Source organism: Melospiza georgiana, chromosome 18, assembly GCF_028018845.1.
Source record: "Melospiza georgiana isolate bMelGeo1 chromosome 18, bMelGeo1.pri, whole genome shotgun sequence".
In the NCBI taxonomy this organism is placed as follows: domain Eukaryota; kingdom Metazoa; phylum Chordata; class Aves; order Passeriformes; family Passerellidae; genus Melospiza; species Melospiza georgiana.
Window position 1 is genome coordinate 14162614 of NC_080447.1, and position 24749 is coordinate 14187362.

General features: G+C 58.1%; 3 protein-coding genes across 4 annotated transcripts; 2 read left to right on the forward strand and 1 right to left on the reverse strand.

Moving 5' to 3' along the window:
- Positions 1-7856: 7856 nt before the first annotated feature.
- Positions 7857-10096, forward strand: PLA2G3 (phospholipase A2 group III). The gene is given in 7 exon segments (XM_058037263.1): positions 7857-8289; positions 8354-8486; positions 8554-8688; positions 8794-9254; positions 9365-9494; positions 9605-9739; positions 9898-10096. Coding segments are annotated over 7 exon segments (1626 nt in total).
- A 523-nt stretch (positions 10097-10619) lies between these two features.
- Positions 10620-18696, reverse strand: INPP5J (inositol polyphosphate-5-phosphatase J). Of its 2 annotated transcripts, none has more exons than XM_058037041.1 (12): positions 18089-18696; positions 17170-17280; positions 15579-15687; positions 14879-14995; positions 14632-14807; positions 13961-14072; positions 13452-13561; positions 12970-13159; positions 12642-12779; positions 12193-12285; positions 11850-11954; positions 10620-11717 (listed from the first exon to the last, which is right to left on the reverse strand). In XM_058037041.1, the coding sequence occupies exons 1-12, from the start codon at positions 18694-18696 to the stop codon at positions 11097-11099; spliced, it is 2490 nt and encodes an 829-aa protein (XP_057893024.1). In that variant the 3' UTR covers positions 10620-11096. The 2 variants fall into 2 exon arrangements, with proteins under 2 accessions (XP_057893024.1, XP_057893025.1); XM_058037042.1 differs by having other exon boundaries at positions 11349-11610.
- A 4308-nt stretch (positions 18697-23004) lies between these two features.
- SELENOM (selenoprotein M) lies at positions 23005-24655 on the forward strand. The gene is given in 6 exon segments (XM_058036684.1): positions 23005-23050; positions 23053-23195; positions 23278-23313; positions 23398-23432; positions 23867-23945; positions 24035-24655. Coding segments are annotated over 6 exon segments (552 nt in total). The 3' UTR covers positions 24248-24655.
- The last annotated feature ends 94 nt before the right edge of the window (positions 24656-24749 follow it).

A 24749-nucleotide genomic window follows, 5' to 3' on the forward strand; every position in this document is an offset into this window, starting at 1 on the left:
CCGCCCGGGCCGCGCTCCCCTCCGCACCCCGCAGGCACAGGGAGCCAGCTCCGCCCCAGCCGCGCTCCCCTCCGCACCCCGCAGGCACAGGGAGCCAGCTCCGCCCCAGCCGCGCTCCGCTCCCGCTCCCGCTCCCTCAGCAGCGCCGGCGGCTGCAGGAGCCTCCCGGCCCGCAGGGGGCGCTGCACGACGGCATCGAGCGGCTCCAGCGGCTCGGCCGGGCCCAGCTCGGGCAGTGGCTCATCGCCGTTTCGTGGTCAGGAGGGAGCCTTGTCGCGGCGGGAGGGAGTGCTGTCCCCTGGACAGACTGGCACAGGTGCCCGGGGGCTTTTCGCTTCTCCCGCAGCTCTGAGCACGACCGCGCGACACGGGCCTTGGAGCCACTTTGGCGATGGATTCCCCGCTGTGGCAGGGCCGGGAGTCCAGCTGTGGCTTCCATCCCTCCGTCTCTCCTCCCTGTGCCAGGTTGGCCAGTGAACTCCAGTTCCGAGAATCTCCATGAATGAGGTCACCTGGGGGATTTCTGGATTTCTGTCCTGTGCAGAATGTGGCTGACTTGGTCCCGTCTGGAGGGACGCTCTGCCAGGAAGGAGTCACCACTTTCTGCCAGGACATGCCTGCAATGAAAGCGCAGCACTCTCTGCCAGAGCTTGTGGTTTTTGCCTCAGTCACCACCTCGGGTCCTCAGTTTGAGGACCTGATAGGTTACATCATCACGAACTGGAATGTGAGTGGAATCAAATCTGCTTACAGCTTCTCCTGTGTTCCTGCAACAGAACTCAGAAAGCCTATGTCCCTGCATAACCCTGAAGTACATCTTTGCAGGTGGAGGTGCATAGCAATGCTTGAGGGATTCCTCCTGTGTTTTAATTTGTGCTTTCCAAGAAAAATGGCCAGTTCTGCTTTGACCATGATGTGAATCCAAAAGAAATTGATGAAAATCTGCCCTTTTCCCTTCCTGGAGAACCTCTGGCCAGAAGGCACAGGAAAGGTGACTATCAGCCTCAAGAATGCATCATGAGGTAACTGTGCATGTGGTGTGGCCATATGGTAGAGGCAGTCTGAAGCTTGAGAGCCTGTGAAGCTGTTCTGGCGCTCCAAAATGACTGACATGGACACAAGGATGAATTAAAGCAAAGTTGTAGGTGCTATGAGTATCCAAAACCAAAAACATGTAGCCTCCTGACCAGCACTGCTCCTTCTTCAGGGATGCTCCAGGGACAGCTTTCTGGAAGAGCAGCTGGATTTGCTATTTAACTTGGTGGTTTTCTAGACCAGATCCACTTCCCAGTCTGCTGGGCTCCCTGGGCTCCTGCTGCTCACAAAACTTTGGTGCTTCTGCAGAGTCACCATTCCTGATGGCTGTACTGGACCAGGCATAGGCATGTTTTGTCTCAATCATTCTGATTTACAACAGGAAAGATATGACTGTAGGGGAGAGTCCCATGGAGGTTGGGCAGTGCATTCTTAGCCAGTTTCCTTCTCCCCCCTTGGTTTCATGCTCAGTTCCCTCCTCCAACACACTTCCTGCAGGAGGGCTGAAATGGCTGGCTGTGCATGCATGAACAAAACAGCACAAAGAGTCAAGTTTACAAAAAGCCTTCTACCAGGTTAACTAGAAAATAAAGTGGATTGGGCCTACTCATTCTCTTTCCCTCCTTTTCTTTTTCACTTTCTTTGTCTTACAACCCCAGCTCTTGACGACCCATGCAGCAAGACCAAGATGGGATCTGCATACTGATTATAATCTTTGTTCTCTTTCTCCCTCTTCTGTGTTTATTCCTCTCCTGGGCAAAGCACACTTACCATATTCTACCCCATACTCTGCACTGGACTTTGATGTGCAAGTGGGAAGTTTATGGAAACGTGTTGTGTGACTTGTTAGGCAGCACCCTGTGGGAGTGTGTTATAAGAATTTACAGGCTTGTTGGCCAACACCTTTTGAGTCTAAGCAGTGGGCTGGTTGCCAGAGTTACGGTGACTGTACAATGAAACATAGGAGTTCCTGACATGTGACCAGTGGCTTTGTTCAACCTGGTAAGAATTTGTGCTGAACATCATTCCCCTGACCAGTGGGTCATGACAACAGCAGCACAGGCCCAGGCTACCATCTTTGGCCAGGGGACAAGGAAGTTCCCAAGTCCCAGTTGCCTTGCAGAATCCCTTGTGTCAGCAGCATGCCATGTCTCCAGGACTCACTCCATGAATTGCTGCTCTGTGCAACTACCCTTCTTTGTTACCACTGACAACCTTTAACAGCCTGGGACACAGCTGGCCTCATCCTGCTGCTGGCTGACATCTGCAGAGGCTCTGTGGTGTGACTGTTCCTGAGGCTGGCCCTCCATAGAAATTGCTGTAATTCCTGCCTTGTGTCTAGGCTGGACTACAAATGACAGCCAGGACAGCAATTTCATTGAACTAAGCCAGGAGAAGCCCAGACTCAGTTGCACCAGACTCAGCTCCAGTGGGAAGGAGAAATTCACTGGGGCCCAAGGCCATCTGACATTAGCTGCTTCCTTTACCAAAACCAGGGAAACTGGCTTTACTGGGAGATGTGGGGAGTTCAAGGAGGAATCATCAAGTTTTTAAGCTTGAGATGCACTCATACCCCTTTGCTGAGCCATACAGTGATGTGGGCATGGTGTGGAGGCTGCAGGCCAAGGGGCACAGGCTGCAGCCCTGCCAGTCCCCATGGGGTGCTCAGGGTGGAGCTGTCTGTGTGCCACCCTGCTCTGCCCCCTGGGAGTAACAAGCGCACAGGAGCTGTGGCTTGTTCACCTGACTTTGCAGTAAATGATTCACCCAGTGCCGTACACACTTCTGCTGCAGGCACCCAAACCTTCCCAGCATTTGTCACAGGTAGAGCTCAGTCACATCTGTTGCACACCATGGGAAGGAAATCAGAAGCATGTGGGAATTTTTTCTCTTGTCAAGCTGCTTTGGTCCCTTCATCTCATTTCCAAAGAGATGATAATACCAGCCCACAGTTTTCCTTGGACATTGAAAGAAAAGTAACTGGGCTTTCCAGAAATGCCTCAACCCCATGAACTTTCCTCTCCCCAGCGTGCTAGCCCCCAGCTCCTGCCAAGCCCCCACCCATGCTGGGAAAGGAGTCCCTGCTCTGAGTTGCTGCCCCTCCTGCTCTTGGTAAGCCCAGCTCCTGCTGATTCATCACGTATGTGACCTTCACCTGGAGTGCACTGATATGCACCAGTCAGGTACTACTCCTTGCAGAGCTGCTTCCTCCTGGGTAGTTCCCATAATTTAAAGGGACATGTTCACCAGGGCACTAAAACCAGGTGCACTGATCACAATGGCATGGGGAAATGCCTAGGGACTAAGGGAAAACAGAAAATGGTAGTCATTTTCTCCTGCCATCAGTAGGAGGAAAGTACCATCCTCTCACAAGGAACCTCTGTGCCTTGTGGTAGTTTTGGGGTGGTTTTCTTTGTGTTCCTTAAGTCTTGGAGAAAATACTCTCCTTGTATTTTCCTATAGGACAAGGCTAGTTATTTCCTGCTGGAAGCAAGGTGCAACTCCTTGCTGAGGGTGGAGGTTTTCTAGTCCCTGGCTCAATCAGGGTCACCCAGACAAGGCTGCCCAGGGCCTTCAGAATGCTCTATGACTCTTGGAAAAAACCTTGAGGAGGCTGCAGCTGTGGCTGAGGACCCAGAGCAGGAGATGGCTCCTGTGAGCTGCAGGACCCACAGATGTGCAGAGCCTGACCACCTCCATTGTCCCTACGGCCCAGCCTCATACTGAAAATAGCTGATGGAGCCAGCTCTGCTTCTGCAATGAGAATCTGGCAAGAGAAAAGTCTTCCCCTGTAGTCCCTTTCCCCTATAAAATTAGACAATATATCCGAGAGGGATGTCTCTTTCCTTGAAGAAATCTGGGCAGATGCTACATGATGACAACCAGCACAGCCTTCACAGAGGCTGGGGCCAGGCACAGGGTGGCCTGTGCACCCATGGGCACCAGTGCCACCCCAGCCTGAACCGGTGCTCTCCCTAGAGCCAGGACTGCGGGGTGCAGGTGAGTTAAGCCCACCACCCTGGCCTCTGGCCCCACAGGGTAGCCAGGGAGCAGGCAAATGCCACAAAAGCAGCAAAAGTGCCTTACTCCCACCACATCCCAGTGTTGCCATCTCCATCAGGTTGATGGAAAGCCTGAGTAGCCTGATGCAGCAGGCTGGGGCACTTCTGGCTGCTGTGTGATGAGGGTCCCAAGTCACACCAGTGGGAGAGGGTAGCACTCGTGTGGTGTCTTGGTGCCACAAGGGGATGGGATCCAGATGGGACCAAGATGTCACATGGGACCACAGCTTGACCCAGGCTCTCCTAGGCAGACAGGTGGTGGCTGTGTTGGCTGCCAGCCTGGGGAGTGCCCACCAACCAGCATGGTGTGGAGGGACATGTGGATGCATGCCAGAGTCCCCAGGAGCCTTCAAGGGTCTCCCTGGGTCTGCAAAATACTTGAATTGATAATCTCAAGTCAGGCGTGGAATAACTCCTTTGCTCATTCCAACTTGAATTTTGTCTTCCAATCTTCACAAGACATTTTTTCTCATGAAGTTCTTTCCCTGTCCTTCCTTTCATGTCCTGCCTGTCCTGCCATGGATGCCCTGGATGCTCTATTGCTCCCTTCCACAAAACTGTAAGTTCCAGCTTAGATCAGTAAAAAGCAGATAGGCTTGTATCCAGTGCTGCAGCAATTCCTTTTCCAGAAGGCAGAGCTGTGCATCTCCTCCAAGGGTGCCTGTCCCCAGGTGACACGCCAGCAGCGTGCATGATACACACACAATGGGGAGCCAGTGCTGCTGCTGGCTGGGGCGAAGGGCAAGGCTGGACATGGGGACATCTGGGGGTGTGTCAGCACTGAGATACGGGTGAGGCTCCAGGTCTGGCAGCCACTCACACAGTCTGTTCATCCAGCCCCTGCCTGCAGCATGTCTCTATAGGAGGCATCACCCCAATGCCCATGCTGGCCTGAGGAGTGCAAAAGGAGAAGAAATTAGTCCAGCCATGACTCAGCGTTCAGGGCAGATGAAGCCTGATTCCTCCTCTTCTTCAGCCCAAGTAAGCCTAGCTCCAGTCCTGACCAGCTCAGCAGCCTTTACTAGCCTCACTCCAGCATGGGATCTTTCTTGGACTGGGGAGCCCCAAATGGAACATAGCGTGCAGAAGAAGGGGGGAAAGAATTGCTTCACCAGCCCATTTCTGCACTCTTGCTGACCCAGGCTGGGACCCCCTCCCTGCATGGACCATGACTGCTGGCATCTTCACCAGAGCTCAGTTCTCCCCCGCTGCAGGCTCAGCCCTGAGTCCTTGGGAGCTTAGCCGCACGCTGGCCTTGTCTACAGCCTTGAGCCACGTCAGTGGGGCTGGGTGCAGGCTTGGCAGTGCTGCCTGTTGAGCTGGGCAGCCCAGGGCTCAGCCCCATGTCCTCACTGCCCAGCCAGACACCAGCCTTGTGCCAAGAACTGGCAGCAGGGCAGTAGCTGCATGATTACACAGTGGGGAGGTCTGCTGCAGGGCCAGCCCTGTAAGCCACTAGTTGCCTGGGCGTTGAAGGCCAGAGCATTAGGCGTCCCTCCTTATCCCCTGTTATCTTCCAGACAAACCCAAACTGGGTTTTCTGTCTCTCACACAGTCATTCACTTGTCAGCCAAGGCTGTCCTGTGCTGCCCCATGGATCCCTCCCTGTGGGGCCCCACAGGGCTGACAACACAGCCCGGGCACAGGGCAGCCCCGGGGTGCTGGGCATGAGGGGTCACAAAGCATGCACAGGGGGCACTGGGACAGGAACACAGCGCAGTGTGGCAGAGCTCATGGCAGGAGGACTCTGTGGATCCCTATGGGTGGAAAGCTGGTTCTCCCACATCTGGGGTACTCCCGAGCAGAGCCCTTCTCCAGCCTTGGCATGCCAGTTCTGCCAGCCCTCATCCAGCTTCATGAACACAGCTCCCAGGACATGTGACATGTGGGGTGATGTCATGGGTGGCACACAGCAGCCCTATCATAGCCATGGGGTGGACTCTGCTCTTTATGCAGTGCATTGCTGTCAGGGAAATCCTGATAAGGTGAGATAAGCCCACACTGCCAAGCACCATCCATCAGGCCCCAGTGTCTCCTAGTTAGGGTTAGGGCACATGGGGATCCACAGACCACCTCCCCTGCCCCCCCCAGAAACCCAGCAGGGCAGAGCATCAGCCTGGACACAGACATGACTCCAGACTAGCCATGGAAGAAAAAAACACACCAGAGGAACCTTCCCTTCCCTTCCCTTCCCTTCCCTTCCCTTCCCTTCCCTTCCCTTCCCTTCCCTTCCCTTCCCTTCCCTTCCCTTCCCTTCCCTTCCCTTCCCTTCCCTTCCCTTCCCTTCCCTTCCCTTCCCTTCCCTTCCCTTCCCTTCCCGCCGAGAGGTGCATCTGGACTGCAGTGGGCCAATTCTCCACAGCGGGGCCAGCATCCTTTTGGGATGCAGCAGTGATGCAGCAGGATTCCCAGACACACTAGCCACCCTAAACAACACTTCCCTGGGGCACTGGGGCTCTGGGATAGGTGGAGGGATAAGCTCTGCCCCACAGTCCAGCTACCCTCCCAAGGTATTTCCAGGGTAGAGAGATCCTGATTCACAAGGGGATATTGTACCAGCATAAATTGTGCCACCAGCTGGAAAGCAGCTCCGCAGGGATCCTTGGGATCCTGCTGGGCACCAGCTGAGCAGAAGGCAGGAATGTGTCCTCATGGCACGAGGCAAAGGCAGGCAGGGAGCACCAATGGGGAGGCTGTGCTGCTCCAGCTGGGATAACCTGGGCGAGGCACAGCCATGCTGGGGTGAGTCCAGCAAAGTGCCGTGATGGTGGTGGAGCGACTGGAGCACCTGTACTGTGTGGAGTGGCTGCAGGAGCAGGGTCTGCTGAGGCTGGAGCAGAGGAATTTTCAGGGATCCTGCTAATACACAGGCAGGGAGGGTGCAAGGAGATGAGAGTTCGTCTCTTCCCAGTGATGTCCAGTACTGGAAGAAAATGCAATAAGCACAAACTAGGACATGGCAGGTTGCTTTGAATATCAAGAAACACCTTTGTACTGTGAGAGTCACGCCTCAGTACAGGTCACAGGAGGAGTTGCCCTGGGGGCTGTGGTGGCTCCGTCTCAGGGATCCTCAGCTCTCAAACAGGCGTGATCCTGGGCCACGGGCAGCTTCTGCAGGGGCTGGACAGGACAGTGCTCTGTGTCCTGACTGCACACAGTGGACACTTGAGCAGGGACATGGCTACAGGCTGTGCAGGGCACACACATGGTTGGGCAGGCACGGCACATGGGCATACAATCACACACGAGTGTACACGTGTGCTCAAGGTGAGCGTGCAGGCACCTGTGCACATCTGCACACACACCTGCATCCAGGCTCGTGCACGTGAGAGCACACCCGTGAGTGCCCAGGGAGAGAGCGCGTGCGGCAGGCTGCGTGTAGCAGGGGGTGCCCGGGATGGGGGCTGCGCCGGACGGGGGCGGTGCCCGGTATCAGGAGCCAGGCTCGGGGGCCCCGGCTGCGTCCCGGGATGGGGGGAGCCCGGGATGGGGGCTGCGCCGGACGGGGCGGTGCCCGGCGTGAGGAGCCAGGGTCGGGGGCCCCGGCTGCGTCCCGGGATGGGGGGTGCCCGGGATGGGGGCTGCGCCGGACGGGGGCGGTGCCCGGTATCAGGAGCCAGGCTCGGGGGCCCCGGCTGCGTCCCGCCGCTCTGCCCGGGGCGGGGCGGGGCCTGCGCGGCGCGGGCCAATCAGCGACGTGCTCGCAGTCGGGCGCGGGGTTAAAGCCGGGCGCGGTGGGGGGGCGGAGTGGCGCTCGGCATGTGGGGGCGCGCGGTTGTGGCCTGCGCGGCACTGTGCGCATGCGCGCGCGCTTGGCTCGGCGGGCCGGTGTGCGCGCGGGAGGCGGTGGGCGCGGGCGGCGCGCGGTACGTGGCGTTCCTGAGCGCCGGCTCCGCCGCCGGACCCGCGCTGGTCGAGAGCGTCTGGGCTGCCCCCGGCCGCCTCCGCGCCTGCTGGGCCCGCCGCGATCCGCGCCTCGCCCGCGCCTTCCGTGCCGCCTGCCTGCAACACCCGCCTGCCGCGCCCGGGGCTGCGCTGCGCGGGGCCCTGTCCGCGCTGTGGCGGCGTCGTGCCGCCTGCACCGACCCCGTGCCGCCGGGACCGCAACGCCGCCGCCGCCGCCGGGGCTGGACGCTGCCAGGAACGCTGTGGTGCGGCGCGGGGAACTCGGCGGGGAACTGGAGCGAGCTGGGTACGGAGCGGCGGGAGGCGGCGGGAGCACCCGGTCTCCCTCCGGCTCATCGGCGCCTCCGCAGGGCTCTTCCGCGGCCCCGACCGGTGCTGTCGGGAGCATGACCAGTGCTGGGCGCAGATCACGGCGCTGCAGTTCAATTACGGCATCCGCAACTATCGCCTGCACACCGTGTCCCACTGCGATTGCGACACCAGGTGAGCCCAGGGCGTGAGGAAACGGGGAGCTTGCGGGCCCGCCTTCCTCACCGGTCCCTGCCCCCAGGTTCCGGCAGTGCCTGCTCGCCATCAACGACACCGTTTCCAACATCATCGGCGTCACATTTTTCAACCTGTTGGAGGTGCCGTGCTTTGTGCTGGAAGAGAGCGAGGAGTGCATCCAGTGGTACTGGTGGGGCGGGTGAGTTCCCGGGGGTGCCCCGGCCCTCAGCGTTTCCTGCCCAGCTGTCTCCTCGGGCACTGACTCGGTTGGTGTGCAGGACCTCACAACACGTGCTGTCCCCAGGTGTGAGCGTTATGGAGTAGTGCCTCTGGCCAGGATGGTGCAGCAGAATCAGTACCACCCCAGTCTACCAGCAGAGGAGAGGGGCAGCCCCACTGTGCAGCCCCCGGGCAAGGGAAGGAATTTCTCTAGAACAGGGCGTAAGCGGTTTCGACAGGAACTGAGGGCAAAGTCTGGGCGCCGCCAGGCACGGAGACCTAAGACAGCCCAGCAGCCACAGGGCCCAGGTACCCCTGTGTCGGCCAGGGACAAGGCTGAGCTCACAACCAGGCACCCAGCAGTGCGGTGGGGGCTAGAGCCTGGCCGTGCAACAGCATCCACAGTGTCAGGACAGGATTTGCTTGGACCAGAGCAAGGAGCTGGAATCTCAGCACATCCTCTGTGTGGCAGCCTTGGACCCAGCCCAGCCACAGCGCAGTGTGGAGTCACCCCCGTACCAGCTGTGAAGGGGCGCAGGCAGCAGGGTGAGCTGGTACTGTGGGCAGCACGTGCACACCGCAGCTGGGGTGGCCCACGGCCTCAGGCTGGTGGGGTCATGTGCTGGGGGTGCCCATTACCTCCCCACTGTCCTCAGGCCCGGGCAGGGGGTGCAGGTGCAGCAAGCACCTGCGTAAGTGTGAGCACCAGATTGCACCCCATGAGGTGAGGTACCAGCTGCACAACACGGACAGCCGGACACTCTTCCACTGCAACTGCACGCGCAGGTGTGAGTCCAGGAGGAAAAGGCCACTGTGTGCATACAGTTGGGGATCAGAGGAGGTGGGATGCTTGCCCTGGCCAGCACCTGGTGACATGTGCCCTCCTGTGCCTGCAGGCTGGCACGGTGCCTCCACAGGGCAAGGGACTGCAGCAACATGGACGTGGCTGTCCTGGCTGACCACATCACCATGGACTGCTTTGTGCTAGAACTGCCTGCTGCCTGCAGCCCAGGCAGGGGGTCACAGCACAGGTAAGTGGGGAAGAGGCCAGGGCCTGGGTGGGGCAGGAAACCAGTAGCGCAAGCATTGGCCCCTGCTACGCTGTGCCACTACTAAGCTGCAGGGCAGGAGCAGTGGGTGGTGGTGCTGCAGGGTTAGAGTGATGCTCACAGCTTTGCTTTTCCAGCAGCTGTACCATGATGACCAGGGCTGTGCTTGTACCGGCACAGCAGCTCAAAAAGATTCTAAGACGCTGGGGCCCTCTGCGTGTGAGCTCCAAGGCCAAGCATCTACACTGGAAGACACATGCCAGGGGAGGTACCCTCTGTGAGCAGTGCCAGCATCTGGTTGTAGAGCAGACACCAGCTTAGCCCCACACAGTGCTTTGATGACACCCAAGCAGCGCTGCCTTGGGGCAGAAAATGTGCTGTGCAGCAGCTGGGACCTGCTTGGGGTCTGGTCCTCAAGTCAAAGGATGGCACTGAGCATGGCTGTTGGCATGACAGCATGGAGCTGGGGACCACAGCCAGAGCAGGCAGAGGGACTGACAAGCCTCTCAAGGAGTATCATTATCATCCATGAGTATCAAAAGCAAGGGGAAAGAAATAGGAGGGCTCAGGAAAGAGGAAACTCATTGTCCTTCCCTGGTGTGCTCTGGGGCAGGGAGGATGGCAGGGCACCCCAACCCTAGATTGGTGACCCTTCAACTGGGGGGCCTGAGCAGTGAGGTGTAATCCTGACCCTCTTGCAGGGTAGGAGGGCTGAGGTCAGTACCTGAATGCAGCAGAAAAAATAAAGGGTGGGTGGTCAGAGCATGGTATATGGTACAAGAGTTGAGCCTGCTGTCCCCTCTTGACACTGTGGCCCCCACCCCAGGGGTGATCCTGCCCCCAGCAGTGAGCACAGTGCAGCTGGGGTGGGCAGGATCATTTATTTTGTCACTTGCACTATGTTCAGGCTGAGGCACAGTAGTAGAGCAGGGAAGGAGGGAGCAAGCTTTGATCTCCGATCTCCAGGCTACCCTGTGGTGGTCCTTGCTCTGTGCCTATCACCATTCTTGCCAGAGCCCTGCCCTGGCCTTTTGTGCCACCTGAGGTGTAAGGCCAGCACTCCTCCCATGGGACAAGAGTCCTGCACTTGGAAGTTCGTGAGAGGTTCCCCAAACCACATTAAACCAACTTTGCCCACCCTCCCCTGTGTGGTCACCTCACAGCCCAGGGCAGGAGCTTGGGCTGTGGGGGGCAGCAAGGAGGGGGCCTCTACCTGCCAGGCACACAACAGGGGTGAGGAGTCACTGCAATAAATAAGGGAGGGAGTGTCTCAGCAGGGAAGTGGCAGAGGAAAGCACACAGCAAGCGCGCTATGGGGAGGAGGAAGGGAGCCACTGCATCAGCGGCCCATGGCACAGCTATGTCTGTCCAGTTCCTGGGGGCTGTGCCCCTCCTTTGGGGAGGGGCCACAGCCTGGGGGGCTGGTGGTGCTCATTCTCCGGCAGGGATAATAGCCCTGGTCTGCGCTCTCCTGCCGCCGGCTCAGGGCCTGGTCAATCATCTCCAGGCGCAGTGCAGGCAGCAGGCCCAGGTTCCGGGGGTCAGCCCTGCTCAGGGAGCCATCAGCAGAGACACGCCGGAGGCCACTTTGCTCCTGCACAGTCTGGTAGAATGAGCTGCTGTCTGGGCTCTCAGCTGCCTGTCCCAGCTCCTTGCTTTTAACTTCATGGTGCCCCAGCTCTTCATGGGGCAGATGGATGGTGGGGATATTCCTGGGGACGCTGCAACGGCTCTGGGGTGAGGGACTGCGGCTTGTACCCCTGTCCCGGCTTGATGGCCGCAGGATGAGGCCCTGGAACTTGGCCAGGCTGGGGCTTCGGCTCCGGTGACGTTTCATCTTGCCCGGGCTGGGACTACGGGATTTGGGAGCCAGGAGGACAAGTGTACTGTCATCCTCTTCTGAGCTGCTGCCTGAGCTGTCTGTAGAGCTGCTGCCCTCCTCTGACCTGGGTAGGGAAATCTGCACCCCTGCATCAGCACTGCTAGCTGACCCTCACAGGGGACTGTTGGGTACCACAGCAGCTGGCCTCCCCCATCCAGAGACACCCCCCTCTGCCCTATCCATCCCCCCTCACCTCTTGGCTGTGCTCACCTGGAAGGGCTCAGTCACACCAGCGATGCTACTGGAGGTGTTGCTGTAGTATCCAAGGATGTACTCTCCATTCCCCTTGGGCAGTGCTTCCTCAGAGAACATCACCTGCAGCCCAGAGACACCTGATGGCCACCAGGATTGGCACAAGGGTGCCCCCCCCCCGCTACCTCCAACCCCAGCCAAAAGCACAAATCTCTGCTGCCAATACCATGAGCCTGCCCCATACTCAGCAAAAAGCAATAACAAGGTGCCTGCCTCCCCCATCCAGGGGCACAAAGGGGTGATTATCCCTCTAGTGTGGGGCAGAAGTGCCAGCAAGACAGCAGGGCTGGCCCCAGCTCACCTGTGCACACAGCTGCTTCTCCAGACAGCGCTCCCCATCATCACTCCTGGCCCAGACATAGGACACGTAGTCTTTAGGGTGCCGAAACCCCACCTGTGCACAATACATGGGACAATACAAGTGAGTGGGACAATGTGAGCCCCACTCAGCACAGTCACTCTTCAGTCTCCTGTTGCTCAGCTGGCTCTGCTCACAGAGGGTGACCCAAAGCCGCCTTGCACTCCCCTGCAGGTGTGCCCTGGGGTGCTGTGGGGCCCACAGAGCAGGGGAAGGAGGAACTGCTGGACCAGAGCCTCCTGAAGCAGGACCACATCATGATGCCAGGGGAAGGGAGGGCACAGCTCCATGCCCTCACCATGTTCACCAGTGGGGGGTAACTCAGAAGGGACCCCACAGTGCTGTGCAGTGCTCCCCACTCCCTCCAGCCCCAGCAGCCCCCAAGCCCCTACCCGGTAGAGTCCTATCCAGTCCCAGGAGCTCCGGTGGAAGCCAACAGCCATCTTGTACCTGACAACTGCTTGCTCAGGCCTGCTCCACTCATCAGCCACATAAATCTCAACCAGGGGCTTGTCCACCTTGGAAGCAAACTGCCAGAGAAAGGGCATGGCAAACAGCTGCCTCTGCTGCCCAGGGACCCCATGCACATACCCACAGCAGCCCCCAGTAAAAGGCAAGGTAGCTGAGCTCGCCAAACCGGAGTAAGCTCCCCACACAAGGCTGGACATTCCACCCCTGCAGCTCCTGCCTGTGTTCCCAGCAGCCCTGGACAGTGCTCACCTGCACGGCAAAGATGGCAGCTACTGGCTTGTGGTCGCTGATGGTGTATTCCATGTGACTGCAGTAGCACAGCTGGCTCACTGACAGCACACCCTGGCTGGGCCGGTGCCCACCTGTGCCCAACCCCTTGCTGGGAGGTTTTATCTTCCACAGGATGCGGTCAGTCCAGGCAGGTTTTCGCTTCTTGGCACTGCAGGGCACAGAAGAGCATCTCTTGCCTGGCAGGGGCAGCGGGCTCTGATGCAAACTGCCTCCCCCTGGCACTATGGCACATGTGGGCAGAGGATGTGGCTCACCCTGGCACTCAGCACAGCTGCTGGGACAGACCTGTGCTGGCAGCAGCACTGCCGTCACATCACAGTCCAGCCTGTGCCCACCCCAGCACGGCTGCTCTCCCCACCCACCCACACCAGCACCTACACTGGCTCTGAGCCCCAGAGCTCCTGCATCTCTCAGCCCCACCTCATGCCCTGCTCTCCTACCTGCTGTCATACTTGTTGGTGCCCACATCAAACTTGAAAGTGGGTGGGAAGTTCAGGGGTCCCTCCTGGAAGCCTCTGAGAACAGGCCACGTACTTTTGGCAATGTTCAGCTGTGGGGAAGAGAGCACATCAAGGAGCACAGCAACCCCCATAGCCAGACCCCTCCACAAATCCTGACATAATCTCCCCACCCTCGCACACTGTGAAATCCCAGTCCCATTCCTGCCAGCTCCCACAGCTCTCAGGGTTTGTCTATGCCAGCAGCTAGCCTGTAGACTCAATGCCTCAGCTCTCCTTCACACATTCATGAGGGAAGTGTGCCCAGCTCCATCCAGACTGACCTGGGATTCTGCTGTCCCTTCCTCCCCCAGAGACATGAGAGCCAGGGCTCTTTGTGTCCTACGGGTTGCAAGAGGACATGCCCTGACCAACAGCCACATGGGCAGTTTTGGGGAGAGTCGATCACTGCTAGGGTTCCAGTGTAGGCTGGCAGCACACCCATCCCTCACCTGATCCTTCTCCCAAAGCTGGCTCAGGACATTGCTGTCAATGGCATACTTCACAAAACAGATGTCCAGGCTCTCAATGCGGAAATTGAGGTCCCCAAACCAGAACACGAGGCTGTGGATGGCAGCAAGGGCAACGGGCTGAAAGGGCTGAGGCTACCAGAGCCAGGGACAGCAGGGGTAAGATGTCCCCAGCCTGGGGGCAGCCTTAGCCCACAGCACAGGTGCTCTTGGGAACACTGGCACAAGTCACTGCTCAGCCAGCAGCCTGGCCAGCTGCCAGGATTCTGTAGGTAGGACCAAGTACCATTAGCCAAATGGGCCAGACTTCCCCAAACTGAAACCAAGGGTGGAAGTTTCCACATGAGGCACCCGTTGGATTCAGATCACAAAGCCAGGACACAGGGACAGAGCTAGGCCCTCTGACTGGTCCCAAACCCCAAGAGTGCTAGTAAGGCAGGAATTGTATCAGCCCTGAATGTGGTGAGACCAAGACCCCTCTATAAACACCTACCCCACCAAGCTGAGTCCATGCTAGGCCAGCTCTGCAGGCAAGACCTAATCTCCAAGCTGTGCTGGGATGCAGGGGAGACCCCACACCCTACATGGAGGTGGTCAAGGACTGGGACTGGCACTAGAGCCCAGACTGGGAAGCAAAGTGGTGGGGTACGCACTCATGGTCCAGGATGCCGTTGGCCACGGGCCCCTCAAACTGCTGCATGTGCAGTATGGTGGCAAAGTCCTCCTTGCGCTGCTCCGCCTTTTCCAGGTGTGCTGGCAGGTGGCAGTTCAGGAAGCAGACCATGTGGCCGAAGATGGAGAGACGAACACTGACCCCACCCTTGTTGCCCTGCACCAAGAGGATCCCATGACTCCTTGGGAAGCCAGCCCCTTGCAATCTCCCCCCAGGGCCATACTCACCCAGTATCCCCCCAGCCCTGTCCTGGTGCAGTCTGTCTGGATGTCCTGAAGGAAGGGCAGGTGGTAGTACTTGGCAAACACCAGCAGGATCACACCTTGCATCCTCACTGTGCTGACCTGGAATTGGAGCAAGGGCTGGAATAGGATGGTAGCCTGGGGACAAGGGGACAACTCCCCTCACTCCAGGCCATGAGGCAGTACCTCCACCCTTTGTGTGCCCCTCCATCCTACAGGTGACTAACAGCACATTTGGTTCAGAGATCTGTGCATACCCTCCTGAGCACTGACTGCCAAAGCTGAATCTCAGTGATGCTGGGCTTACATATGTTCTGAGGCAAATGTCTTGGGGAACTGAGCCTGTCTGGGGGAGCTGAACCTGCCCTGAGTCTTGCAGGCTGTTGCCAGCAGCACCAGCCAGTTCCCACATTTACCTCCTCACCCTGGTTCAATGCAAGGGGCAACGTAAAGCCACCCCAAAGCACCAGAGGGGAAGCATAAGCACAGGAAAGGCAGCTGGGTGGCACAAGCCAAACAACTTGCTGGGTGAGATGCAGCAGCAGTCCCTGCAGCCTGGATGGTTGTAGGCTGTCCCTCCAGCCAGCTCTCCCCCTGCACCTCTCTCCCAGCTTTCTATTCCTGTGTCCCACCTGCCTGGCAGGCAGAGAGAACACCAGCAGCCAGCTCCTTCAGGACTCCTTACCAGGATGAAGTGGAAGGGGCTTAGTACATCCATGAAGAGTTCACTCCACTGATCTGTGAAGAGGGCATCCTTCAAGCGTTTGTTTATCTTTGAGTTTACCTCCTGCAGCCTGAGAGGAAATGTACAGATCCTTCAGCCACACCAGGAAACCAACTGTGTCCCAGTTAGTGAGAACTTGGGAGAGGTGCCAAAGCACAATGCTGGGCAGCAGGACAGGGTGGGAAGGGCAGTTCAAGGGAAGACACTGATTTTGGAGTGCAAACCAGCCACGTCCTTGCTCCAGTGATTCTGGGCCATGTGGTGGCAGGAGGCACAAGTGGCCCTGAATCCAGGAGGCTTTGGTCCTTTCTAAAGCAGAAGCAGTTAAGCTGCACAGGGTTGAGCAGAAGCCTAAAGCCCATCTCGGTGTGCAGGAGGGGCTTATGGGGCCTTTCATTCTTTACAGAGAAGTCATGTCCCAACAGCACAAGGTGTCCAGATGTATTTGAGCTGCATAGCTCAGAGCAGCAGCAACCAGAAAGCTAATAGTGCTCCTCCTAGCTGAGCAATTAATTGAAGAGAAGGAAAAATGTCCACAGAGAACAGCACAATCAGGAAATGTCTTGCCTAAAAAAATCGAGCGCTTAGAGCACAAAGACACAAGTCAGAGGAAGGACACAGCTAGGCAGAGATGCCAGGAAGTGAGCAGTAGCAGGACACTCTGCCCTGGCCAGAACATGGTCCCAGCAGGTCCCTAACTATCAGCTACACCCCTCACCCCATCCATCCAGCTCAGGTTGACCTCTGCCACCCACACAGACCCATTCCACTGGCCTGTAAGGCTGAGGGGACTGAGAGGCTGGCTCCAACACAATGAGCTGGCTCCAACATAGCTCCAGCAGTGTCAGCCTTTACATCACTCTGCCCCTGCAGCTGGGAGCTCAGGGGCAGTCCTGGAGGCAGATCCAGCTTTAAGACCTCATACCTATAGGCAGAGGCTGCTTCCTGCACCCTGTGCAAAGACAGCACATCCCTGGCCTTAGTAGGAATTCATACACCACTGCAGTCCTCAAGGGACAGCCACCCTCACTTCACCAGCCTCAGCACAGTGCTGTGCTACTGCCCTGTCAGCAGATCTGTGTACCAGGGGCATGGAGCCAATCCAGCCTCAGGAGAACAGATCTATGCCCTTGATGCCTGCATACCACATGCAAAAGCACAGAGGAGGAGAATGCTCCCAGAGGACTTGGCAAGGTGAGTCAAATGCCTTGACAGACCTGACCCAAGGACTGCCACAACTCACAGCAAGAGCGGGGCTAACTTGGTCCAGCATAGCCAACCTCAGGCTTGATGAGTGTTCAAGTCTAATCAGTACTCAAGGGTTTCACTTCCTCTCAGCACTCCCATCTTACCAGGAGCTGATTCTCCATCATTTTTTCTGACATGCTATCATTTGTGATGCACACCCCTCCCTGCTCCCCATGCCCCAAGGGAGGCTGGGGCTGCAGCTCTTCCATTCCTTGTCCCCCAGGGCTTTGGGGATTCCTTGAAAAGGGAATTCGCCAGAGGGGGAAGGGGAAGGAAAAGGAGGAGCTGCACCTCATCTTCTTACCCAATGGCGATCATGTCCACATCGTTTGTCTCGCCCGTGTTGAGGTGCAGCAGGGATGTCACATCATTTGGGGGCATGGCTGTACCTACGTTCCAGGTGACCACTGTGATGCTTGGGAGGACAAAGGAAGAACAGGCTAACATGAAGGCTCGGACGGGTTCCTTGTAACCCTGTTCAGCCCCCAGATCCACCAAAGAAGCTTTTTGCTGGCAACAGAAGTAGCCAGGGCTGAAGCTTAGTCATGGCATATATACAAGGTCCTTAATTCCTGTATGAGAGAGACAGATCCTTCCCTCCAAGATCCCCCATGATCTGCACCTGAAATTCTAGAAACCAACACAAAGAGCCCTCGTCTTCATCACCACTAGTGGACACAGGCAGACTGCGAGACAGAATGTCTCTGGAAACCCCCCCGCTTCCCCAGGAAGGCTCAGGCTCCTGGGGAAAGGACCCGGATCTCAGTTCCCAGCCCCTGCCAGCCACAAAGGCCAGGGCAGCGCATGTGACAGCAGTGCTGCAACCCCGCAGCGGTGTCCTTCACCAACGCAAAGCGACATCCGTCACAACACATTAATGCCCTTGCTCAACGGGCACCAGCAAAGGGCCCGCAGGCTCTTTTGGTAGTGACAGGAGCCTCAGTCACTGGGGAGACGATTCAATAGGGAAGGACAGCAGCGCCACGCTAGCCCTGGTGCTCGGGGACAGCGGGGGCAGGTAGCACTCACTCCACAGTCGGTGTCTCTGTCACGACATCCCGCACGAACAGTGCGCGCCAGACACGCTACCCCGCCGGGAGCTTGCCTGCAGCCCCGCACCCCATCCTGCTGAATCCGCCACAGCGGGCAGAAGGGGCACAGCGGGTGCTGCTCCCACGGCACTGCGAGCCCCGTCCCCGCGAGCGTCCCGCGGCCCCACTCACCGGAACGCGCCGTCCTCGGGGGCTCGTCCCGGGCAGTCTGGCAGCAGATCGCAGACGTCGCTGGGGCCGAGACGACCGAGGGGCCGGGAGACGACGGGCAGCTCTCCCGGCTCCGCTCGGGGGCTCAGGCCCGCCCACCCGCCGGCAAGGAACTCGCTGGAGACGGCCTTGGGCAGCGTGGGGGCGCGGGGCACGGCGGGGCCCGCCCAGGCCGCGATGTGGTCGCTGGACTCCGCTTTGGGCAGCATCTCCCGCCGCTCCGGCGGGGCTGGCGCGGGGAAGGTGACCCGGCCGGGAGCTGCCGGGGATGGGGGGCCGCCCGGGCCGGGGGACAGCAGGGTCGGCAGCGGGAGACCCTCAGGCGGGGTATGGGCCTGAGGCCGCTCCTCGGTTCCTGCGCGCCGCGGGCAGCCGTTCCCGAAGCCGTGCCCGTCCGGTCGGGAGCTCCTACGGCCGCCCGGGACGCCGCCGCCGAGGAAAGGCGCCGCCGAAACCCCAGCGTCGGGCGGGAGTCGAACCGCGCTCCCAGGGCCGCGCGGGGGGCCGGGTCGAGACCCCGCGCCGGAGGCCGAGCCCCGGTCGGCGCTGCCGCGCCGGGCCGGGTCCATCGGCAGGAGGAGACCGGAGCGGCCCCGGCCCGGCCTCGACCCGGCCCCGCGCACCTTTCGGCCCCGCCTCGTGACGTAGCCGCACAGTGACGTCACGCCCGCCACCTGCGCGGCGCCTCAAAGGCGCAGGAGCGGCTCCGCCCCTCGCGCACCTGCCGCCCCGCCCTGCTCACGTGACGGCCCGTGCCTCACCCCGTGCGCCGCTCGGAAGCCTTTCCTGCGTGTGCCCGCCCCTGCACACCCGTCCCTGCGTGTGCACACCTGTTCTCGTGCACGAACACCTGCCCCTGCACACCCGTCCCTGCGTGTGCACACCTGTTCTCGTGCACGAACACCTGCCCCTGCACACCCGTCCCTGCGTGTGCACACCTGTTCTCGTGCACGAACACCTGCCCCTGCACACCCGTCCCTGCGTGTGCACACCTGTTCTCGTGCACGAACACCTGCCCCTGCACACCCGTCCCTGCGTGTGCACACCTGTTCTCGTGCACGAACACCTGTCCTTGCACACCCGTCTCTGCGTGTGCACACCTGTTCTTGTGCACGAACACCTGTCCTTGCACACCCGTCTCTGCGTGTGCACACCTGTTCTCGTGCATGAACACCTGTCCTTGCACACCCGTCCCTGCGTGTGCACACCTGTTCTTGTGCACGAACACCTGTCCTTGCACACCCGTCCCTGCGTGTGCACACCTGTTCGAACACCTGCCCCTGCACACCTGTCCCTGTGTGTGCACACCTGTTCTTGTGCACAAACACCCGCCCCTGCACACCTGTCCTTGCAAGTGCACATCTGTCCTTGCTCATGCACATCTGCCCCTGCAAATGAATGCCTGCCCTGCTGCATTACTGTGTATATGACTTTTCACCACTGAAGCCGTTCTGTCAGCTTGTGCCAGATATATTTGTGGTCTGCTGCAGAGTGTTTGCATTGTTGGTGAGCACACACACCCTCGGGCAGTTGTGTGTGAGCGTGTGAGTGTGTTTGTGTGTGTTGTTGTGTCTGGCCATGTGTGTATTTACACATGGGCTGTGTGTGCTTCATGTGCATCTCTGTGTGTGTACTGGTCTGTGTGTGCAGCTGTGTGTGTAGCTGGGGATGTGTGTGCCTGTTTGTGCAGCTGTGTGTATGTGGCTTTGCATGTAGGTGCTGCTGTACCTGTGTGTGGCAGTGCCCATGTGCTCCAGTGAAGAAGCACTTTGTACAGGCAGGTCTGAACACCTGCACTTGGGGTGCACACATACACAGGAGTCTGGGTGACAGGTTTATCCTTATCCTGTGCCTGCTACAGTGTCTGGGCAAGGCTGGAGCTTGAGGAGGAGAAAGACCCAGGTGAATTAAGGAGTGAGGCTGAGGAGGATACTGGCCAGAGAGTATAAGATCCTTGGATTGCCATGGGATTCAGTCAGGAGCCAAAGGAACTGTGGGAAGTCCCTGCCATCGTGCAGGGGCACTTGCAAATAATTTGTGATCAGTAGTGCCAACTGGGAAAGGACTGAGGAGAGTCGATATCACTGCTCTGCACTGGACACAGCCCTCGAGGGGTGGCCTCATAGGAGCCTCTTTGACCTCCTGTGGCCTGCTGACAGCACCCCAATGCAGCTCAGGATGTCATTCACCTGCTTTGCCCCAAGGACATGGTGAGCTCATAGTCAGTGAGTGTCAGGATGTGCAGGGTTGTCGGGGTGGGGTGTGTGTGTGTGTTGGTGTGTGCTGTTGGTATGTATGTGTTGCTGCTGTGTGGTGCTGTCGTTGGTATGTGTTGTTTCTGTGTCGGTCAGTGCAATGCTGTGTTCTGTGTGTATGAGCAGTTGTTTGTGTTGCTCTGTGTGTTGGTGCTGTTGGCGTGTATTGCTCTGTGTGTTGGTGTTGTTGGTCTCTGTGTGTTGATCTGTGCTCTACTGGTGTGTGCTGCTGTGTGTGTGTGGTGCCAATGGTCTGTGTGGTGCCAGCCTGTGCAGATTGTGTGTGTGTTGGTGTCGTTGGTCTCCATGTGTCAATCTGTGCTGCTGTGTGTGCGGTGCTGTTGGTCTCTGTGTGTCTGTCTGTGCACGGTCGCTGTGTGTTGCTGTGTGTGTGATGCTGTTAGTCCATGTGGTGCCCATCTGTGCACAGTTGGTGTGGTGGGTTTCAGGGCTGGCTAAATGCCAGGGCACTTATTAGAATATCCTTATTAATTTCCTGTTGTGACATAGGATTAGGAGGAAGGCAAAGCAGACTTAAACTTGAAAAGGGTATAAGGAAAAGTTTATAATAGTAACTAAAAGAAAGAATAATAAGAATTATAATAAAATTTTTAGAACACTTCTCCCCCCATAACCTTTTCTTTCTCTCTAACAATGTACAGAAAAAATTCAGTCAGTTTATTACTTTTAGAATAGTCTTTCTTCAGTTTACTTAGGGAGAGAAGTCTCTCATTAATATATGAAGACTGGTCTATAAGAAAACAGTTCTCTCCTGACTTTGAATTTCTATGAATAGTAGCCACCAGGAAAATCTGCAATTGTGAAGTCCTCATTTTTTACAGCTTCTCCCACAGCTGTGTTTATGGGCCATGTCAACTTATGGGGTACTGTGTTAAAGATGAGCTGCTTAAGAGCAAAAGTTCTCTTCATCTGTCATTGAAATCATACTTTCTGGGAATAGAGGTCTTCTTTTCTCCCTGGGGGCACAGGGTCTTCATCACTCTTTTCTCTCTCTCTGTATAAACTTCTTATGGGATCACAGCTAGTTTAACATCTGCTTACTTTAGCACAGAGGCCTTTGCTAGGTATCTACCATTTGAACGATTCATCTCCCGACCGGACTTTTCAATGCATTACAGGGAAAAAGAGTCTGATGTATTAATTATATTTTTCTCCATATCTTTATAAGATTATTTTCAGCTTAAAACTACAGGCATCTCTTTATCCCTCCCATCTGGGACTTGACTTCTTCACTGACCTCAGTGACTTCATGCTATTCTGCTACATGTTTGCACTCTGTCCTTTTCTCTCACTCGAGGGAGGATTGAAGCACTGAAAGAGTTAATATCTCACGCGGGGCTTGCAGACGGTGACATGGCTCTGGCCAGGCTCTGTAGCTTGCAGCGGGAGCTGCAGCTGGGCTTGGGGGGAACGCAGTTAGGATCTGGGCAGCCAGGCCAGGACACAGCAGCAGCACACCGGGGGCTGATGGCTTCTCCTCCCCCTGCCCACTGGCTGCAGGTGAACCTCAATGGCAGCAGAATCTCGGCCGAGCCAGCCCAGCCCCGGCTGCTCCTGGGGCCCAGCGGGCCCGCTTGGCCTGGGCTGGTGGGAGGGCAGGACTCGGTAGCAGCAAGATGTCAGCAGCCGCAGCCGCAGCCCGGCCTCGGCCCTGCGGCCTCCCCTCTCCCTGCCCAGCAGCGATGGGGCCTGTTGGGCGCCCTGGGAAGGGGCTCAGGCCCGTGGCAGGGACTGCCTGCCCGGCCTGCCTGACACAGGCCCAGCCCAGCCTGACACGGGCCCGGCCCGGCCTCCTCACCTGCTCTCAGGCCAGAAGGGAAACAGACCCTCCTGGGCTTTTTGTCTTTAACAGGTGTCTTCACATAGGCGTGTCCAGTTTCCTTAGTGGTTTAACAAATTGTCAGTTTTCAAACCTAATTACTGATTGAACTTTTTGTCAGACATAGGGGAAACTGCTAACAGCCTCTTTTAGAAAGTCGCTTCCATGACTGCCTCCAATATAAAACTATGACAGTTGGTCTGTGTGTTGCTGTGTGTGTCGCCGTCTGTGTATCGCTGTGTGTGTGTGTTGCTGTGTGTGTGCCGCTGTGTGTCGCTGTCTGTGTGTCGCTGTGTGTGTGTGTGTGTGTGTGTGTCGCTGTCTGTGTATCGTTGTGTTGCCCTGTGTGTGTGTGTGTTGCTGTGTGTTGCTGTGTGTCGCTGTCTGTGTGTCGCTGTCTGTGTGTTGCTCTGTGTGTGTCGCTGTGTGTTGCTGTGTGTTGCCCTGTGTGTGTGTGTGTCACTATGTGTCGCTGTCTGTGTATCGCTGTCTGTGTGTTGCTCTGTGTGTGTCGCTGTGTGTTGCTGTGTGTTGCCCTGTGTGTGTGTGTGTCGCTATGTGTCGCTGTCTGTGTATCGCTGTCTGTGTGTTGCTGTGTGTTGCCCTGTGTGCGTGTGTGTCGCTGTGTGTGCGTGTCGCTGTCTGTGTGTTGCTCTGTGTGTGTCGCTGGTGTCGCTGTCGGTCTGTGCACGCTGAGCGCTCGCGGCTCTTACGCGCCATTCACACGATGCGCACGCGTGTGCGCGCGTGACTGCGTTCGTGTGCGCGCGTGTTTTGCGCGCATGCACGGCGCCGTGCGCGTGCCCGTGGCGCGCCGGACGTGGCAGCGGCGGGAGCGATGCGGGCGGTGCTGCCGGGGCCGGGGCCGGGGCTGTGGCTGCTGCTGGCGGCGGCGCTGGCGGCGGGCAGCGGCTCGGAGCGCCCCCGGCTCCGCGAGACCGTGCTGCAGGACCTGGCCCGCGGCAAGGTGGAGGTGAGCGCGGGTGGGGGCCGCGGGACTCGCCGGGGCCGAGCCGGTGCCCGCCGGGTGCCTGACGAGGTGTCCTCTCCCGCAGACCTGTGGCGGGTGACGGCTGAATCGCCTCAGGGAGGTACGTACTGGGGCCGGGCCGGGCCGTGGCGGGGAGTCGGGGCTTCCCGACGCTGAGCCGGGCCCGACTGGCCATTCTCCGCAGGTGAAGGCGTTCGTCACCCAGGACATCCCGTTCTAGTACCTGCCGGGAGCGGCTGCAGCGCTGGGGTCCGGACGGGATGGGATGGGATGGGATGGGATGGGATGGGATGGGATGGGATGGGATGGGATGGGATGCAAGGGAATGAAGTATGGGAGAGGATGGGCTGAGGGACAGGATGGGGTTTTGTGAGGAATGAAGGACAGGGCTTGGGGAGGAGTGGAGAATGGTAGCTGGGGAATGTGATAAAGCATAGGATGGTATTACATGGGAAAGAGGATGGGATGATGGACAAAACAGATGGGATGGAAGGCAATAGGATATGAGAGAAGATGAGTTGGGATGGATGATGGTACAGGATAGACAGGAATGGGATGTGACAGACGACAGAAGGGGATGTGATGAAGGATGGGATGGGACAAGGATTGCATGGGCCTGATCAGTGCTGCCCATTCCTTGACACATTGCCCAGCCATAACCTGGAGATGAAACACCTGCCTGGTGCTGACCCTGAGCTTGTGCTCCTCAGCCTCCGGTATGAGGAGCTAGAGGTGAGTGGGCAGTGCGGCACCTGCTGCCACAGGGCCTGGGGTGCTTGGTGCCCCACAGGTGCCAGGCTACAGCTCCTGTCTGGGTGCAGAGAATTCCCCTGAGCGACATGACCCGGGAAGAGATCAACCAGCTGGTGCAGGAGTTGGGCTTCTACCGCAAGGAGACGCCTGATGCCCCCGTGCCAGAGGAGTTCCAGTTTGCCCCTGCCAAGTCTCTGCCAATACTGCTGCCCCCCCATGCACCCACTGCTGATGGCAAGACCCCACCCAAACATGACAAGGAAGAACACCCAGACCTCTAGCAAGGAATGGCACCCTTAGGACAGGGTCCTGCAGCCAGTCCCCAGTGCAGGGAATGAGGGCGTTATGGCAGCTGGACACGGTGTCACAGGGTGGCAAAGGTTTTCCCCCCCACTCTTGCTTGTGTGCTGGTTGATGCCCTCCTGTCCTTGGAGCTCATTATCCTTGGTGGAGGAGGAGCAGCATTTCTTACAGTCTCTTGCTGTGCCCAGACGTTTAGCTGCTCCCAGCACTGGGCAGCAGTATCCTGCCTGCATGGGACAGGATGAAACCCTCAGCAGAAAGCACCAGGTGCTAAGGGTAGATGTGCTGAGTCCCAAAGGTGGGAGAGCTGTCCCAAGAAGGGGGCTTTACCCCCCAGCAGGCTTTATATCATATCCAGCTCCTAGTAAAGCTTTTATTTGCAGTCATCTGCATTGTATCTGTATGTTGTGTGCATCCCAAACTGCTCTGTTCCAAGGACAGCTGGGTGCCCCAGAGCTTCTCACAGAGGCAGAAGATGGC